This window comes from Carcharhinus amblyrhynchos, chromosome 2 (genome assembly GCF_965287045.1).
Source record: "Carcharhinus amblyrhynchos chromosome 2, sCarAmb.v2.hapA, whole genome shotgun sequence".
NCBI lineage: Eukaryota > Metazoa > Chordata > Chondrichthyes > Carcharhiniformes > Carcharhinidae > Carcharhinus > Carcharhinus amblyrhynchos.
In genome coordinates this window covers 100,050,931-100,072,019 of record NC_137325.1, presented here as the reverse complement: position 1 = coordinate 100,072,019, position 21,089 = coordinate 100,050,931, and the positions used below count along the sequence as shown (strand labels likewise).

General features: G+C 41.3%; 1 protein-coding gene across 1 annotated transcript in view; it reads right to left on the bottom strand.

Moving 5' to 3' along the window:
- kcnh8 (potassium voltage-gated channel, subfamily H (eag-related), member 8) overlaps positions 1-21,089 on the bottom strand; it is a 347,288-nt gene that overhangs the window by 10,722 nt on the left and 315,477 nt on the right. The window contains exons 13-15 of the mRNA XM_080209769.1: positions 19,921-20,276; positions 16,348-16,454; positions 14,539-14,618 (exon numbers count right to left, since the gene is read on the bottom strand). Coding sequence (XP_080065895.1) covers positions 14,539-14,618; positions 16,348-16,454; positions 19,921-20,276 — 543 coding nt within the window. The remainder of the gene's footprint in view (positions 1-14,538; positions 14,619-16,347; positions 16,455-19,920; positions 20,277-21,089) is intronic.

Below are 21,089 nucleotides of genomic sequence, written 5' to 3'. Positions count from 1 at the left end.
CAGCAGCAATGTCCTTCTTGTGGGAATCTGTGACTCTTATAATATACAATAGTCTGTAGTATTTCTCAGGGATACTGGGTCCACACAGGCTCTGGGCTCCATCATGCCCTTGATCTTTGACAATTTTCATCATAGAACTCCTGATTTGTTTGCTCACAGATTATAGAGAGTGCAGAACCATAGCCATGACAGCAGGGGAAATTGTGCATCTCACTATTACTTCCCCAGCTGTGTGCCAGAATAGGGAAGGACAGGAATTTTAGAGAAATCAACGCTAAACATGGGGGTTTCAGCAGGAGGCAGGTCACTTTGTTAAACAGTCGAGCTCTCATAGCTCCAATTTCCTAGAGGCTGCCAGCTGTGAGTATCTAAATTGTAGCAGCCTTCCAGCTCTCGCGCTGAACTTTTATACCACTAGGCATCACCACGGGCTAAGTTCTAGAGAGATAAGATGGCACTTAAGAAGTACACATCGCTTGAACCTGACATTTCTGTAAGGCGGTGAAATGATATATTTTTTGAAACTTTTCTATTCAGTGTGTCCTTATAATAGTGATCTTACAATGTCAGGTGACAAGTATATCAATGTTGCACAGATCCAGTTTTATTGGTCGGTGGAAGTATTGGGACAGATGAATATGAATGTTTATGCAGTGTAGGGAGAGTGGCGGGGGGGGAATGGGGGGAGATGGTCGTGGTTGTGGTGAAGGGATTGTCCCTTTGAAATGCTCTATAATGAGCCGCTGCCAAGCAACTTTTACTTCAGGCATTTGTAGGAGGCCTCTCTCTTCCTCACCACTCTCCCTGTCATCATGCTGACAGGCCTGTCCAATGTTGGCTTCACATATATTGTTCTCACTGCAGAGCGCAGTTCAGTAGCACAGAGCCAACCAGTAACGTACACTTTGTAGGCTGTCATGTAGGAAACTTTCAGATCACAAAGGGGTGAATTCTCTTGGAGATTCTCCAACTCTGCTGCTGTAAATTCAGCTGAGGTTTGTAAGAAAGTCTGTTTACACCTGAGAATGGGAGTTTCCATGAATTTTGTTGAAACAGTTGCAGCATAGATCATGCTCTTAAGAAATTTCTATCCCCACAGAAAAGACTTAACTAATAGAACATAGAACACTACAGCACAAACAGGCCCTTCGGCCCACGAGTTGTGCCGATCACATCAACACCTACCAACCTACAGACCTATCTATAACCCTCAATCTCATTAAACCCCATATACTCATCCAGAAGTCTTTTAAAAGACCCCAGCGAGTTCGCCTCCACCACCACTGACGGCAGCCGATTCCATTCACTCACCACCCTCTGAGTGAAAAACTTACCCCTAACATCACTTCTGAACTTCCCTCCCTGCACCTTAAATCTGTGTCCTCTCGTAGCAACCATTTCAACCCGGGGAAATAGTCTCTGAGAGTCCACCCTATCTATTCCTCTCAACATTTTGTAAACTTCTATCAGGTTGCCTCTCAACCTTCGTCTCTCCAGGGAAAAGAGTCCCAGCTCCCTCAACCTAACTTCATAAGGCATGCCTCCCAGTCCAGGCAACATCCTTGTAAATCTCCTCTGTACCCTCTCAATAGCTTCTACATCTTTCCTATAGTGAGGCGACCAGAACTGCGCACAATACTCTAAATGAGGCCTGACAAGGGTCTTATAAAGTTGCAGCATTACCTCCCGACTCCTAAACTCAATCCCTCGATTAATGAGGAAGAAGAAAGTCGACGAACTTCATTTAAGATGATGTCAGACTGAGGCGACTTCTTGCAAGCTGTTCTCAGCATACCCTCTAATTCTATCTTTTACTCTCATTCTATGCTGTTAAAACTGTCTCTAACTCTTATAAACTCCGTAACGGTACATTCTGCACCCTCTTCTTTCCTGCTCCCCTACGTACTCTATGAACGGTTGCTTTGCCTGCATTGTGCAAGAAATAATACTTTTCACTCTATACCAATACACGTGACAATAATAAATCAAATTAAAATGTAAGCTATGATGGGAGATTTGGGGAAGTGCTGTAAAATATCCATGTCATAATATTATAATCTAAATGGCGATGATGCACATCACAGTAAGCTGGCACTTACATCAATACTGGTTTCCACCACAAATCTGAGTGTTTTATCTCAGCCTGTAGTATTCAGTTGTTTGATTATTTGTGTCAGTTGACTGTTCACTGTGTGCAATTAGTTAAAGCTGGGTATGATGGCCAAGAAAGAGAAACTATAGATAAGGGACTGGAAGCATTGGAGCAGACATTTTAAAGCATTGATCAAAACTCCTGTTCAGACACTTAACCTGGAGTGGAATATCTCTTTCATTGAGGCATTAAGCAGAAAAAAGTCCAGCAGATGTTGTAACTTGCTGACCTCACATCCTTCAAACAATCTGAAACATCAGTGTAAGCAAAAGTAGAATCAAGTTTCTGTGGAGTCCGTACAATGAAAAGCTCAGAAAATTGATATTTTTGCTTTTTTCTGATTTTTGCCTGTAATGTACTGAGCCTTTCAAACACAAGAACCTGTTTCCATCACCTTCAACATCAATATTTTAAACCCTTCATATCTTTACAGAGAAGCAACTACAAAATAGTAGCAGATGAAAAATTATTAAAAGACACGTAAAAGACAAATGACTTGAATTGGTCATGCAGCTTGGCAAATGCTTTGGAATTTTGCCCTTTGATTTCCATCTGTTAAGTGTACAGCTGCAGCAAGGAGCCCTGTGGAGCAACTTCTGCTTCAGATAATGTTGCAAACTTATATAACAATGTAAACTACACAGTCATCACTCTTCACATTTTTGTTTTGCTGTTAGCATGCAAAACAGAAATCGCCATGAGTGCAATATACAACAGCACAAAGACAACCAAAAGGACAATATCTACTAATTTAAAGTCCAACAGTACTCTTCTTCAGAACACATTCTGTTTCTCTCCCCCACAGATGCTGCCAAACTTGCTGTGTTCTTCCAGCACTTTTGTTTTTGTTTCAGATCTCCAGCAGCTGCAATATTTTGCTCTTATGTAAGGGATTTGCTGATTTGATTTATTATTGTCACATGTATCGGGATACAGTGAAAAGTATTATTTTTTGTGCACTATACAAACAAAACATACCATCCATAGAGTACATACGGGAGAAGGAAAGGAGAGGTTACAGAATATAGTGTTACAATCATAGCAAGGGCGTAGAGAGAAATTGGCTTAATATATGGTAGGTCCATTCAAAAATCTGATGGCAACAGAGAAAAACCTGTTCTTGAGTAGGTTGGTACATGACCTCAGACTTTTGCATCTTTTTCCTGATGGAAGAAAGTGAAAGAGAGTATGTCCAGGAGTGTGGGATTTTTATTTCCCAAACCAATGCTTTTTTTTGAACCATCTGCACATACCTGCACTGCATGTGCAGCCTGAAAAATCAAATTACCAAAAGTACCAGTAAGCCCCAGCATTCAAATATACAAGATGGGATGTGATCTTTGTCAGATTCAACCTAAAAGCAAAGTAATAGTCATCACCAGAGTGGCCACATGCATTTCAAAACGTTTCACTCTTGTCATGCTTACAAGTGTGCTTACAAGTGTGTCAAAATTTACAGATGACACTAAGATGAGTTGCTGAGCAAAGTGTGCAGCGGATGCTGAAAGTCTGCAAAGGGATATAGAGTCTTAAGTGAGTGGGCGAGGGTCTGGCAGATGGAGTACAATGTTGGTAAATATGAGGTCATCCATTTTGATAGGAATAACAGCAAAATGGACTGTTATTTAAATGGTAAAAAATTGCAGCATGCTGCTGTGCGGAGGGACCTGGGTGTCCTTGTGCAGAAATCTCAAGGAGTTGGTTTGCGGGTGCAGCACAAAATTAAGAAGGCAAATTAAATTTTGTCCTTCATTGCTAGAGGGATGGAGTTTAAGAACAGCAAGATTATGTTGCAGCTGTATAAGGTGCTGGTGAGGCCACACCTAGAGTACTGTGTACAGTTTTGATCTCCTTACTTGAGAAAGGATATACTGGCACTGGAGGGAGTGCAGAGGAGATTCACTAGGTTGATCCTGGAATTGAAGGTTGGCTTGTGAGGAGAGATTGAGCAGACTGAGGCTATATTCATTGGAATACAGAAGAATGAGGGGAGATCTTAAAGAAACTGTTTCCACTGGCGGGTGAAACTAGAACTAGGTGGCATAGCCTCAAAATAAGGGGAAGCAGATTTAGGACTGAGTTGAGGAGGAACTTCTTCGCACAAAGAGTTGTGAATCTGTGCCCAGTGAAGCAATTGAGGCTACCTCACTGAATGATTTTAAGGCAAGGATAGGTAAATTTTTGAACAGTAAAAGAGTTAAGGGTTATGGTGAACGGGCAGTTAAGTGGAGCTGAGTCCACAAAAAGATCAGCTATGACCTTATTGAATGGCGCAGCAGGCTCGAGGGGCCAGATGGCCTACTCCTGCTCCTAGTTCTTATGTTCTTATTTACTCATTCAATGATTAATGCCATACAAGAGCAAAATACGGTGGCTGCCGGAAATCTGAAATAAAAACTGAAAATGCTGGAAAGCCTGAGCAGATCTGACAGCATGCTGAAAGGTCACTGACCTGGAAAGTTAAGATTATTAATGTTATGCTATGTTTGTATAACATCAGATACTGACAGTTTAGCCCTGGAAGGAATTCTCCAGCTGTGATAATTAAACATAAGATGGAATGAACCAGAAAGCTATTCTACAAATACCTTGAACTCTCTAGCCCTCTCAGCATTATTGTATATTTTATATCTCAGACCAATGTAGAGATGATGCCAGTTTCCATGCAGGTCTTTTTCACAATGCACAGTCTGCTCCATGGTCACAGCTTCAACTTGCAGCAACTTCTCCAGTTTGTTTATTTTACTTGGAATCCACATCCAGGCTCAATTAATCAGACACATTGAGCATCAATGGTAAACAGACACTCATAATTAAACACAGAAAAATTGAACACTACAGTCTGATTTTACTGGCACGGCTGCCCTGAAATTGGGGTAGGCGAGGCTCACAGAACAGCATTACCTGTTGGCCTTGGGTACGATCCTATGAACATCAGGTGGCTGTGCTGGTAAAATCAGGGCCTACATCTCTGCGCCTCCTAAAAAGAAAGAGCTTATTTTAAATTAAGCCATCCTAAACAACAAGCATACGTACGCTGAGTAATTTCTTAGGGCTCAGCTTGTTAGTTTTCTCTAAGTATAGAAATGTTCTTTGAGATATGACAGACTCCAAAGAGAGCGCCATGATCTATGAATTTGATGTTGTGGTTCTGTGCGGTTCATGTTGGGCTGGGATTGTGCTGAAGTGGTGTTGGGAGGCATGCTGGGATTGGTCAAGAGAATTCATGTCAAGGACTAGGTCGCAGTTGAGGAGGTCTTCGAAGTGCTCCCTTCAACAAGTACTGACTGCCTCTCTGTCCTTGAGGAGAGCCACTCTGTTCTTAGGTCTCTATAGAGTAGGTCCCTGGGTGCTTGTGCCATCAATAATCTTGACAGTGCTGAAGAATCCAGGCATTTTGTGGCTGTCAGATAGTTGCTTATTCCCTGTGCTCTTTCCATTCACCACTTGTTCTTTGGTTACAGGTTTTTTTGTTGGATTTCAGCATTCATTTGTCTGTAGATCTGCTTTCTTTCTCTTGAACTTTGGTGTTGCTTCCGCTTCAGAAACACATTGCACCTGCGATTTAGTAACTCCTGGATCTCCTAGTCATTCATATCAAACCAATCTTGATGTTTTCTGCTGGAGAAAGCTGGAGTACCCTTGCAGATGCTGATTATAGTAGACGTACGGGCAGACCTGAAGACATTCTGTGGTTCCTGTTCACTGAGCATTGCCAAATTGCTTGTGAGGCACTGACTGAGTTGGTCTTTCTTCGCAGACTTCTTGAGTCTATCGACATTGATTATCCTGAGACAGCACTTCTGCTGTTTCTGCCATTTTTGGGCTAGGTTGATGGAAATAGTAGGCTGGATTAGGCAATGGTCAGTCCAGCTGTCTATTTACGAATAACTCCCAGTAAACTTGTGTAATGATCAACTCAGAAAGTTAGTTTATTTCACATTCAAAACCTGGGGGAAGAATATTCCCGACTTTCTATTCTAATACACAAACAGTCAGGAGGGAATAGAAAAAGGAGTTTTACAACTATGGATCGTAACAATACAAGATTGATAGAAATGTATATTAGTTCACATGATTTCCATAAGTTCAGCTGGCTGAAGACCAGACACCTAGAATTCTCTTTGCTATTGGTACTGATATGGCGAGATGAAATAGATACACAGACTGAATCAGTTCTGTAGGCAATGGTAGAATATATTCCAGCAGAGACAGGCTTTGAGGAGCAGACTATTGTTCAGCCTGGAGATTTTCTTCTTGGTGTTTACTGTTAGATGTTAAAGAGCAGACAGGCTAAAGGGGTAATATTAAAACTTGAGTCATATGACATAGCCCATTAGTGGGTTAATTGAAGCTTAACAATCAGTTTCTGTGCTTCTGGCCAGAATCCATGGTTCCCCCTGAGGAGGGATAAGGTGGCTATTAACATCTCTTCCTCTTTGAGCAGTCTCAATCTTTCTCTTTTGCAGCACTGCAGGTTGGGGGAGTCAACTTGTCTGTACTTCTTCTGATTTTGTTGATTATGAGGATTCTGTACAATGAGTGGGAGATTCCACAGGCTGAGAAGAATTCTTGTACCTCCTCTTGATAGCTCCCAGAACAAAGCACAAATCCAGTGGTCATATGATTTGTAGCAGCCAATTTTGTGATTCAGCAAAAGGCACATTTTAAAAAAAAGTGAAAGAATAAAGTTTTGGATTTATTTCCATGTCATGTGGAGCCAAAATAATCATTTTATCTTGCACGACATTTTAGCACGGATTGCAAGCATTCCGAAACTAGTGGAATTAATTTGTTGACACAAGGAGCATGTAGAGTATCCCTTAATCCCTCAAAATCTGACAGATAAGGAAGAATCAGTTGAGCCTGTTTGTATTGGAGTTTAGAAGAATGAGAGGTGACCGATTGAGATATATAGGATTATCAGGAGGTGTGATAGGTTAGATGCTGAGAGCTTGTTAACCCCTTATGGGGGTGTCTAAGAGCATAATCTCATAGTGAGGGGTCATCCACTTAAGAAAGAAATTTGTTCTCTCACAGAGGGTAGTGATTCTGTGGAATTCTTTACCACAGCCAGCTGGATTGTTAAGTGTGCTCAAGGCTGAGATAGACAGATTTTTAATCTGTAATGGAATCAACGGTTATGGGGATAAGGCGGGTAAGTGGCATTGAGGATTATCATATCAGACAAATCATCATCTCATTGAATGCTGAAGCAGACTCAATGGACCGAATGGCATACTTTTGCTTCTATGTTTTATGGTCTTAATACTAGCATATATAATCTGTATCATCGATCACGTTAATTTGTGCTCCGGAAGTCTTCAAATTTGAATCCAACTCTGTCGAAAAGCTTTGTCCCCATAGCTACATCGAGCAGTCTCAGCTGACAGACAGTATACTGGAGCTGTAACGGTTCCTGAAATCGGCACAATAGTCATTGTAAGCTTGACTTGTGTCTTGTGCAGGAATGAAAGAAAGTTGTGAAAAATACAGATGGGAGAATTTGTCGCTCAAAATAGATATTTTTGCACGAACATTGATGAGAATCATCACTAAGATGTCAATGTATTTTGAGTGCCATGAACATTAAGAAAAAAATCTCCTCTTTGGGAATTTGTCAAAAGCTTTCTAAAAGCCGAATATATTGTATTCAGTTCATTTGCTTTCACTGCGTTCAGTGAGTTTATTGAAGGATTTGATTAAATTAATCAAGCACGACTTGCCTTTTGTGAACTCAGATTGACTGCCTCGCTTAACCTATGCCTTTCTAAGTGTTCATTAATGTTGTTTTATATTACAATCTGTAAAGAATTCTCTGTTACTATCATGAATGTTCTACTGTGACCTACTTTTTCCCATATCTTTTTAAGGAAGGATTTTGACCGGCAACTCTGCATTATCATTGAAATCCACCAGCATTCTACAGTGTAAACTGCTCCAGATCTGATGACTCATGTATACAAATTTAATGGAATCCTTACACCCACAACAACCCCTGTATATGAGGTGAGATGAACATAAAGGGAGTACCCTCCCCATTTTGTTGTCAGAATGCTGGACAGGTAACCATTTGGAAGAACACTCAGAATAACTCAGATTGAAGGAATTGCTTCACTTGATTGGAAACTATGTAGACGGTAAGCCCTTCTTTTGCAGGTTCACAAAGAGGATTAAGACTGAATGCTTTCCAGCCTCTGTTTTCAAACAGCATTCAGAAGACATGCAGTCAGTGGCTGTTACCACAGTTACAGGCCTCTCAGGCCAGGGAGTGGGCATACAGCGTGGATGTTCTGGATAATGTCAGCACATTTATCCAGAATTATTTTGAGTGCAATCTGCCTGTCTAGCAGCCAGGTAATAGATGATGGGAAAGTGGGGAAGGAGGTGGGGGGAAAGTTCCCTTTCCTTTTTAAATTGAAAAGATATTTATTTGTGATATTTCCAATTTTTACTCTGGTAATCCTTATAGCTCTTCATGCCTCTTTGATAATATAGAGGTGAAAATGTTTGTCAAGTGTTATTTCCATTCTTCTTTTCTACTTACGGGATTGCTTTCTAGAGATCTCATTGTCACTATTTCTTTCACTCTCTTCTTGCTTTGAATATACTTATATGATCTGCTTTTTATTAATACCGATTATTAATTGTTTCTGGTATTCTCTTACAGCACTTTGAACTTTCCATATTTTTCTCTGAGGTCAAAATTAATATTGAGTGGTTGTCTGAAATGGAGGATATTGGAAGGGCTGTCAATTATGTATCGTCACTGATATTCCACTCTCCCAAAACAAACTTTTGTTTTCTATGCTTTTGGCATTTGTCAGTCAAGTTAGATGGGATGATTGGAGAAGTTACATATTTTTATTGTATTAATGAGTTTCTCCCCAACTCTATTTATATTTTGATTGAAGGATCACCGCTGTATAGAACCTAGACTTGAAGTTTGAAGTTACTGTCACAGGAATTAAAAATGTTACCCGTGAACACTTGCAAAAAACTTGGCCGCTTTTTTCTTTGAAATGATATTGCATTTCTTTTCAAATGTGTTTGTTGAACGCCACAGAACTACAAATGTTTTCAATAATTACAGCTTTTGTTTCCACGGGTATTCTCATTTTCGGATGTCATCTTCATAACAAAACCTAACGAGAATCTGCACTTGCCATTGAAGACTTTTATTGAAGAGAAGTGTGGTCCACTGGCTATGTTATTACATGAAGCAATTTTATTCTCCTTGTTGACAATAACAGAAATGTGTTTTTAATGTGACCGAATTAAATGCAAGACTCTGTCCTGAATATTATCTTGTCTTTTCGGTGCTGCCTCTGATACATTTAGCAATGAATATTGCTCTACTATTATTGCCTGTTGGAACAAATGCCTGCTTTTGATTATTGTAGGTAGAAAACAAAAGCTATGGCCAGAAGAGTGAGATTCATAGCAGCAATAGTCAGGGTTAGGGTAGATTTAAGCACAGCTCAGCAAATCTGTGCTGCATTGAGCTTTATGAAAAGGCACATTCGTGAAGTGAGCAGGATGTGGTTCTTGTAGCACTCTGCTGGAGTAGCATCTGTTACAGTTACTCAAAATATGGCAGGGATCCAGTTCAAGGACTCAGTGTATCTTTCAGGATTTCTGCGTTCAAGAAGTTATTGAGCAAAGTTATAACCTGCAGGAGCAGGTGGATTGGGTATAGCTGGGGTTGGGGGGTTGAAACCAGAAATATTGATGTTACACTGGAAAGCCAACCTCAACCTGCTGACGTCTACATCCCACTCGAGTGTGTTAGCCTGTGACGCACAATGTAGATTGGTAATTACTATACGTTAATTGCTCAATTAGAGCGATATTTCAATGTTCTTTTGATTTTACTGTTGAGTCCACAAACTATCCAGTGAGAAAGACAATTGAAGGTGTTGGATTAATCTTAAGAAAATATGTCGATAAATATTCAATACTCCTGGCTGTTTTTTTCATCCCCTAGTGGGAAAGGGGAGATTCCTTTCTACACTTCGGAGGTTTTCTCAAACACGTCATGATGGCTTATGTTGCTTTAGATTAGACCTCTAATGAGGACTAAGAAAGCCAGCAACAGCACACAAGAGCCCACACCCTACTGGTCACAGACTGTACACTAATGAGGAGACTAGTAGACAGAGGACCAGCAGAGAGGTGCAGCTGTTCCTGTACAGCTACACTGGCATCTACCCAGCAATGTGGAAAATTACCCAGGTATTTCCTGTACACAAAAAACAGGACAAATCCAACCTAGCCAATTACTGCCCCATCTGTCTGATCTTCAGCAAAGTGATCAGAGGGGTTATCAACAACATTAGCAAGCAGTAACAATAACCTACTCACTGACGCTCAGTTTGGGTCGCTCAGCTACTGACCTCATTACAGCCTTGGTTCAAACATGGACAAAAGAGCTGAATGCCAGAGGTGAGGTGAGATTGACTACTCGTGACATCAAGGCAGCATTTGACCAAGTATGGTATCAAGGAGCCCGAGCAAAACTGCAGTCTGTGGAATCGGGGTGAAAGCCCTCCACTGGTTGAAGTTATCCCTGACACAAATGGGGATGGTTGTGGTGGTTAGAGGTTAATCATCTCAGTTCCAAGACATTATTGCAGAAGTTCCTCAGGGGAGTATCCTAGGCCCAACCATCTTCACCTGCTTCATGAATGACTGCCCTTCCATCGGAAGCTCAGAAGTGGGGATGCCTGCTGATGATTGCACAATGTTCAGCACGATTTGTGACTCAGTAGAACAGTACAGCACAGTACAGGCCCTTTGGCCCTCGATGTTGTGCTAAGCTATGCCTGAACCCAAGGTCAAGCTATCCCACTCCCTGTTATTCTGGTGTGCTCCATGTGCCTATTCAATAACCACTTGAACGTTCCTAAAGTGTCTGACTCCACTGTCACAGCAGGCAGTGCATTCCACACCCCAACCACTCTCCTCAGATACTGAAGCAGTTCATGTCCAAATGCAGCAAGACATGGACAATATCCAGGCTTGAGCTAACAAGTGGCAAGTGACATTTAGACCACACAAATGCTAGGCAATGACTATCTCCAACAAGACACAATCTAACCATCACTCCTTGAAGTTCAATAGCATTACCAACGCTGACTCCCCAGCTTTCAACATCCTCAGGGTTACAATTAATCAGAAACTGAACTGGGCTTGCCATTTAAATACTGTGGATACCAGAGTTGGTCAAAGGCAAGGAATCCTGTGGCGAGTAGCTCTCCTCTTGACCACCCCTTCCGCACCCCCCCCGCTCGCGCTCGCCCCCCCCCCCCCCCCCACCCCCACACAAAGCTTGCCACCATCTACAAGGCATAAGTTAGGAGTGTAACAGATACTCTCCACTTGCCTCGATGAATGCAGCTGGAACAATAATCAGAAACTCGACAATATCCAGGACAAAGCAGCCCACTTGATTGCTACCTCTTCCAGAAACTTTCAATCCCTCCACCACCGACTGAACAGTGGCAGCCTGTGTACAAGATGCACTGCAGCAACTCACCAAGGTTCCTTAGGCATCACTGTCCAAACATACAACCATGACCATCTAGGACAAGAGCATCAGATGTCTGGGAATACCATTACCTGGAGGTTTTCCTCCAAGTCACTCACTTTCCTGACTTGGATGTGTATCACTGTTCCTTCACTGTTGCTGGGTCAAAATATTGGAACTCCCTCCCTAACAGCACTATGGGTGTACCTACACATTAGAGATTGCAGCGGTTCAAGATGCCAGCTCACCACCACCTTCTGAAGAGCAACAAGGAATGGTCTATAAATGCTGGCCTAAGCTGTGACACCCACAATCTGTACAAGCTATAGTTAAGAAAGCCCACCAATGCCTCTGCTTTCTTAGAAGGCTATGGAAATTCGGCATGTCCACTACGATTTTCATCAACCTTTACAGATGCACCATACAAAGCATTCTTTCTGGTTGTATCACAGCTTGGTATGGTTCCTGCTCTGCCCAAGACCGCAAGGAACTACAAAGTAATCCAATCCATTATGCAAACCAGCCTCCTATCCATTGACTCTGTCTACACTTTCCGCTGCCTCGGCAAAGCAGCCAACATAATCAAGGACCTCATGTACCCCGGACGTACGCTTTTCCACCTTCTTCCAACAGAAGTAGAAGATCACGTACTAACTGACTCAAGAACAGCTTCTTCCCTGCTGCCATCAGACTTTTGAATGGACCTACCTTATATTAAGCTGTTCTTTCTCTACACCCTATCTGTGAATGTAACACTATACTTTCCACCCTTTCCTTCCCTACATCTCTATGTACTCTATAAAAGGTATAGCACACAAGAAACAATACTTTTCACTGAATCCCAATACATGGGACAATAATAAATTAAAAAAGAATTAATTTTTAAATAACTGACAAGGCATGGAAACAGAGGTTCTGTGTAATGACTTTAATTAGGCATCTGATTGAGCCTATTACAATACGAAGTCCCTGATTAAGGGCCAAATTGATGGGCCAATCAGGGAGCTGCTTGTGTTATACTTAACTTGGAGTGTCAGTTCCTCTGGGAATCCTAGTGCAGACTGCATACTGAAAGCACTCTGTATGCTGTTGTCAGACTTGTAAATAAAGGGATTATGGTGAACAGACTTAAGCCTCCGAGGACTTATTACATTCTGTTTCCCTAATATTCATGAACACTAGTTTATCAAGATGGTTAGGAGTCAGCTGGCGGTTTGGCTTCCTAGAAAAAGTCCTGTTATGCAATCACCACTAGATCTTTGTGTTTGCATGAGCAAGATCCCCAGGCAGCTGCCATGATGGCTTGTCCAAGTTCTTTGATTTCTTTATCCCTGGAAGCCGTGCACTTAAGGGATGGTTGGTAGGTATTAACAGATACCCATTGCTAATTTAACTCAGGACACTCATTAGAAACCTCAACACTGTAACACAGTTGCAACGAATGCTACATCAACAGCGTACATGAGGGAAGAGGCAATCGATATGCTGAAGATGTACTTCTGGATAGATCTGGAAACAGACACCCTTCAGCATGCACCAGGAAAGGTCTCCATTAGACCTGTAGTCTGCAGGAGGAACTAGATAAATGTTCAGATCCTCCTCAGATGATTCTGATGTAACCTGAACTTACTTTCAGGTTTCCTATGTATTACTGGATCCCCCCGCCTCCACATCCGTCCCGCCCCTTGCCCAACACGTTGCAAATTTTAAATCAGGGTCATTATCTTTGAGCTTCGTGCACATCATCATTTTTGCACATTCACTACAAGAGCATGGCGAAAATAAATGATGACAAGATACACAGTGAACCTCGAAGTTCTGATTTAAATGTTTTATGTGTATAATCAATTCAATTAACTCCACAAAAACTGCAGTTTATGACAGTTTCATTTTAGCAATTCGATTCAAACGTAGACTGGCAACAAATGTTGCTGCCGACTCTTGGCACTTTGTAATCTAAATAAAAATCCCAGGAGGGCACAAAACATTGAATCGCATAAGAGACGATACTGGTAGGATGCTTGACAAATATGTTGATGACTCTCGGGAGGAAGATGGCAGCATCCTGGTGAGTATATGAATGGCCCGGGGAGAGAAGTGGGATATGCTGGGAAACATAGGAACCTCATTTGGTTTGGAGAAAAAAATGACTTTTTCCTGTTACTTCGAAATATATTGTATTTTTCTCTTAGAACGTAACAATGAAAACAATGGCTGAATATATTGGGGTAAACTTCAGCTGTGATATTGTGTAAACTAGGGGGCTCCTAATGCCATTCCTGATTTACTAAAATGCCCCGTTGGACAGAAAATATGCCCTCCATATTGGACAACTAAGAACTGTCCACGTTTGGACTTCTCTGTACTTGGTTTGGGTAAGCTGAACTCTTGGTTTCTGCAGGAGAAGGATGCTTTGACAGACTAAGGGTTAATGTGAAACTGGAGAACATACCACCCTCAGTAGGATGTAGAGAGTGACATGATAGTAGACTATCTGAGGAGGAAAGTCAGGAAGGAGCCAGCATGGAGATGGTAGCCATGTATGGCAATACCTTGGTTATGTACATAGTTACAGTTAACAATAAATGGTTTCTGTTTAACCATAGATGCCTTCAGACCTCTCAGTGAAACATCAAACAACCTTACAACAGTTTCCACACATATCAAACATGTTGATCAAAATAAAATGAATGAGTGTCAATGTATAACACATGCATGCAGATTAATCACTTGCAAATCTTTGTCTCCAGCATGTAAATATTTTCAGTTGTAATCCTGTATATGGGGATTTTCTTTTGGTATTTTGTGCTGAATTATGCTTTTTTAAATTTTAGTTTGAACTGAGAATTATTTGTACCTCATCATTCAGCGTTTTGACCTGCTGCTTTGTCTCTTCAGCTTTAGCCGCCAGCATGGCAGGAGTAACTTGATCAAAGTCTGTGAATATGAAGCAATAATTTACAAAGCCTCTGTTGTCCTCCAATTCATTGGTACTATGCAGTAATGATTATATTGACTATGGCAACTTGAATTACTTGAAAATGGTAGCATTTATGCAGATTGAATCTGATGATTTAATTGCACCCCAATTAGCTTTAACTCTGGCTCAAAGGCAGAGGTCACCATAAGGAAAAGGATCAGGGGCCTGGTGAAACCATTTATTGGGAGATTTTATGCTTTTCCAGGTAGATCAGGAGTATAGCACCAGCTCTCAAATGGTGAGCTTGCATTTCTCCTGCCCTGCACTTCTCTAGGCCTCTCACCTCTGGACCCGCATACGAAACATCCCTGAAGAATCCTTCTTGCTCGAGAATTGTCCTCTGGTGGTGGCTGGCTGACAGCCTAATGATGCTTGAATTTTGGTTCAAGCTCACTGGCCACCAGCAGTTGAGTTGCTTTCCACTCATTTCAGGCAGGCAGTTGACTGGAAGCATGCAGATAATGGCTGCTAATTAAAATAAGCTGGCAACTGTGCTGTTCATGTCTGGTGTGTTTCATACTTTCTTGCCCCAGTCCATTTCCCCCTCTCCCACAATTTCCCTCAGCAGAATCCTGGTCCCAGTTAAAATGCTCCCTGTGCAGCTAAAAGACTGATCTGATGATTATTTTTTTCAGCAACAGTAGACACACTGCTTGGGATTACCCCGCCCCGGCACCAGCACTGCCAAATGTGTGGCAGGGAGGCAGGACATCCAACACTCACTCTGAGTCTATCAAATTGTAAATTTTGAGTCTGGCTTGGCTTAATGGAATATTTTTGACAGTCTGGTGACATACCACTGACAGCAGCTTCACAGGTTTAACTGTTCCCCTTTAATGGAGAGCTTTCTTGACCTTGCCTGTTGTCAAGAGTTCAACAATAACCCAATGATTAATGATATCATCCGGATGTGGATGTCAGGTGAGAACAGCATCAGGACATTCTGCTTTCCACAACTTGGGAATATCCATTATAGGGGCTCATGGATGAGTAATGGTTTCTTGTGTTAGGCACTCCACTGTGTCCAGTGCCTGTGGAACCACGTCACAGCAAAAGGCACAGAGGAGAAAAGGCAAGAAAATGGGCAGAGAAAATTAGCAGGGTAAAATGTTAGAAAAAGAATCAGCAGTTCTCAGCTGACTCTAGTTGGAATCACTAAATAACAGGGATCTGTTTTCAATTTAGTGGAAGCAGAACATAGTAGTGTCATCAGAATGTTTATCCATTAGCTATCATCTCTCATTGTCAGCGTACCCGAACTGGTACCAGAGTGTGGTGACTTGGGAATTTTCACAGTGAGTTCATTGCAGTGTAAGCCTACTTATGACACTAATAAATAAACTTCAATTTTTCTTTGATTGTGGCTATTTCAGGTACTGAGAACAAGAGTCCAATAACATTTTAGTCAAAAAACATGTTTTGAATATTTCAACAAGTTCATCCATAAATTGTGACAGTAATAATGTTTATATGGAGCTTCCCTAATATACTGTTTTAACAACCTTTGGGACGGTTTCTCTGCTTTTAATTTAACTTAATCTATTTCCATTGTAAATGTTGGACTGACAGAAAATGTTCAGGAGTGAAAGGATGTAAGTACATGCCAGAAGCTAATTTTAAATAATATTTGGATAGAATAGAAGAATACACTTTTATTGGTTCAAGCATGAACATGACAGACATTACCTTTATCAGCTGGAAATCTGAGTGATTCTTGTCCCACATTTTCAGTGCAGAACTCAAATCTTTGGTTCCCTATTGAGCTTTTCTCATCTTCAATGCCATCCACAATTCTGCAAGAGTGAAATAATTAGTTGTGTAAATGTGAAATGGCAAATCTGAATGATCCATTTCGTGTATGAAAAGTAGTAATTAAAGATCTGGCTACAATGGTTGTACATCAATACTAAAGTGTAGTGATTTACATATTTACTGTTCGTTTAGATTGAGTGATATTTAACTACTAAACTGCATCAACATTATCTGCTTAAATTAGCCAAGAAAACCAATTACTTCAATTTGGCATCAGTGTTTCTGGTGAAAGTGGGTGCTAACACAATTTTCAACACCCATAGTGCACATATTCACAACTCAATCATTCCAACTTTTATTAACCTTTAGAGTTTGTGCAGGAGGTGTGCTGAATACTTTTTATTCTCGTGAAAGTGAATGTTATGTGGTTTGTACATTTGAACTGTGCTTTTGTTCAAATGAAAGGATGTTTCTACCAGAAATGATAGCATAGTGATTACATTAATCAACTAATGATCCAGAGTCCTGAACTAATGCTTCTGTTCACTGAACATGAATTCAAATCCCACCATGGAGGCTGCAGGAATTTTAATTCAACTAATTAATCTGGAATGAAAAGCTAATGAGGTTGAAATTGTGAAGCTACTGGATTGTTGTACAAACCCATTGGGCTCATTAATTTCCTTTGGGGAAGGAAGTCCCAACCTGGTCTAGTGAACATGTGACCCCAGAGCCACAGCAATGCTCTCTGAAATGGTCCAGCAAGCCACTCAGTTGTATCAAACAGTTATGGACACATTGAATAAGAATAAAACCAGATGGACTACCTGGTCTCCAACTAGGCACCGGAAAGAAGGAAAACCCAGTCAACCCTACAAAATCCTCTCACTGACATCTGGGGACCGGTGCCAAAGTTGAGAGAGCTATCACATAGACGAGTCATGCAACAGCCTGATATACAAAAGCAAACTATTGTGGATGCTTGAAATACAAAACAAAAGAACAGAAAATACTAGAAATGCTTAGCAGCTCAAGGAGGATCTGTGAAGAGAGAAATAGAGTTAATGGCTGGTACATGCTGGTGGGATTTTCTGGTCTTGCTGCAGTGAATGGAGATTTGGCTGAGCACCAAATTCTCCGTCCTTGCTTGCAATGGCAGTGGGGCGTGAATGGCCAGAAAATCAAGTCCAGCATTTCTGTTCGATGGCCTTCCATTGGAACTGGGATATATGAGAAATGTATTAGTTTTGAGCAAGGGAAATTGGGGAGGATTGGAAAACCCTCTGACTCGCTGATTCACATCTTAACAGCTAATGTACTAGGCTCCTCCCTTACTATATCTCTTCCACTGGCAGGATAGAGCCACCAGAGATGTACAGCAGTGGTATTCATGAATTCTCATGTCAAATATGGGCAATGAAACTTTTGTTGATTACCACCTACTGCCCTCCCTTAGCTGATGAATCAGTATTTCTCAATGTTGAAAACAATTTGGAAGAAGATCTAATGGTAACAAAGGTTCCGAATGTACTCTGTGTGTGGGACTTCAATGTCCATCACCAAGAATGTCTCAATAATATCAATACTGATTGAACTGGCTGAGCTCTGAAGGACATATGTGCCAGCCTGGGCTTGTGGTACATGGTGACCTAAGTAATAGGACCAAAAAAAATCGTACTTGGTCTTGCCTACACCAATCTACCTGTTTCAGATGCATCTGCCCATGCACAGATCTTGTGGAGACAAAGGCCAGAATCTTACCACCATTCACATCAGTGGGATTTTCCCACCCCGCTGCAGTGAACAGAGATTTTGTTGGCCATCAAATTCTCTGCCTTTGTTTTAGCGGGACCATGACGTGAACGGCAGGTAAGATTGGTCCCAAAGTTCCACCTTCACACTGCGGAGACCCTCCTTCATACTGTTTGGTATTACCACCATGCTAAGTGGAACAGATTTGGAACAGATTAAGCAACTAAAACTGGGTATCCATGAAACGTTGTGGGCCATCAGCGGGAGCAGAATTTATTCAACTACAATTTGCAACCTCATGCCCTGGCATATCTCTCACTCCACCATTACCCATGATTCAATAAAGAACTTAGGAAAGCATGGCAGGAACAGCTCCAGGCATTCCTAAAATTGAGATGCCAACCTGATGAAGCTACAAATCAGGACTACATACATGCCGAACAGCAGAAGCAAATTCAAACTTGCTCTGCCATTCAGTAGGATCGTTAGTATTATTGAAAAAAGACCTCAAAGCTTTTCGTGTTGCACTCATCAAGATATTCTGAAGAATATCAAATGTAAAAGCAACAACAATTTATACTTCATGAGAACAGAGTGCTGATTGGTTGGCAAATGAACTCTGATTGGTAGACGCATTACCATGGAGAATGAATCAGTTAACTGATGACTGACAGTTAACTACCAAGCTTTGTTTAAAATCAAACCAGGCAAGTTGACTCTGGTTAGGACATTGCCCTGGGGAATAAACCAGAGAATTGACCTGCCCTTGTGTGGGAGATAAATTAGGCAGATAAAGTAACGCAAATATAACCATTTTATAACTACATTCTCAATTCATGTACTCCAATAGTAAACCAATAGGAAATATCCTAAATTGAAACTGCAATCAATTGATGGAATGTATTTTGAAACCAGATGCAAAATTAGACCACTAGACTTCACTTTCTACCGGATAGACTGCAGTAGTTTAAGAGACCAACTCAGTACCACTTTTCCAAGGGCAATTAGGGATGGGTAGCATATGCTGGCTGAGCTTGTGATGCTAACATCCCATAAAAGAAAAAGAAGATTGACAGGCCCTTATTTTCTGTTCATTTAGTTTACACAATGTGCTCACAAAATCCAATCTGAAATGTTAGAAAGTATTGTGGGTGACATTGGCATGTTTTTGTCATAGCACATAAATATGTAAGATGTTCACATGGCATTCCTCTGCTCACTATTTTGTGGAGTGATTAACTGATTTAAAGTAAATAAGTTTACTCTGCTAAATCTGCTAGATATGGGCAGCGCAGTAGCACAGTGGTTAGCACTGCTGCTCCACAGTGCCAGGGACCTGGGTTTGATTCCTCGCTTGGGTCACTGTCTGTGTGGAGTTTGCACATTCTCCCTGTGTCTGCGTGGGTTTTCTCCGGGTGCTCTGGTTTCCTCCCATATTCTGAAAGACATGTTGGTTAGGTGCATTGAACCGAACAGGCAACTAAGGGAATTTCACAGTGGCTTCACTGCAATGGTAAAGTAAGCCTTACTTGTGACTAATAAATAAACTTTAAAAATCAGGTAACACAAGATGATCACTAAATGTTTATACATGGATATCACCATCTGAAATTTTCAGTTGTATGCAGCTTAATGCAGTGGGTGCCCAGGTAGAAAAATGTCCCATTTTCTGCATGGAAATCCCTCATATCAGTAACCACAAAAAGAAAATAGGAAGAAGATAAGAGAAACTGAATGATATTGATTCGATTGTACCTTGGACTGAGATCTGGGGGAGCACATGTGTTTAATGCAGAGAGGTGGAGTTTTAGGTTCTTGTCTTTTCCACTCCGTACATTAACAGATTCATAGTCTTGTCTGCTTCTGATCATTACACTGCAGCCTCTGATAGGAGATCTGAAGCCCAGAGGGCCTGTGAGGAGCTGCTGATTGGCTCCGAGGAAATTGCTGGTGTTCAAGGTTCGGTTAAAGTTCAAGGATCGATTATAGGATGCAAAGTTGGTAGAAATACGTGACAATGGTGTAGTTTCATCCACTCCTTCCACCTCCTCTTCATCCTCTACAATAGAATCGAGTTTCTGGTTTAGGTTCCCATTTCCATTGGAATCTGACTATGTGTAAATGGGGACAAGAAACAATCAGTACAGAATTGTCAGGAACTAAACAGTTCACTTTTGACTGGCAAGGAACCTAGTGAGAAAAATGACAATTAAAAGTGATATGATGAATAGAAAAGCTGCCTTGGTGTCTTTCATAACCTCAGGACATTTTAAGATGCCACGGAAGTTGCAATTGCAATGTAGGGAAAAAACAGCAGGCATTTGGCACAGAGCAAGGTCCCACAAAGAGCAATGTAATAAATATCCGAATAATCTGTCTGAGTGATATTACCTGAGGGATAAATACTGGTCAGAAAATTGGGAAGCTTTGGGCCAGAATTCTCTGACGTCGCCCGCATCTGGATTCTCCGGTCCCGCTGCAGTGAATAGAGTTTTAACTGAGTTTGAACATGCTGTTGTTGAGAACCATGCCAGGAAAAGATAGGTGTCAATATTGACAAATGGCTGCTGGTTCAAAGTGGTGTACAGCCAAATGAGAGTACAGCTCATTGCCATATATTTGAGGAGGAGTGGATTGACTGTGCACATGAAATTGGGAAGATCAGAGTCGTAAAGGAGTGTAAATTGGAAATGAGTGATTTCCATGAATGTTTGCACCATGAGAAATTGTGAAAGAGGCCTGATGAAATCAGAATGCAAAAAGAAAAGCTGATGAAGGCAAGTAAAAACACTCCTCTAGACCATCACACTGGCAATGATGAGCAACATCCACAGGTGCTGCCCTTGCTCCATCACATTGACAAGAGCAACTTATGGTCCTCCCAACAGTTAGACTAAAGACTGAAACATTGCAGTTAGTCTGTT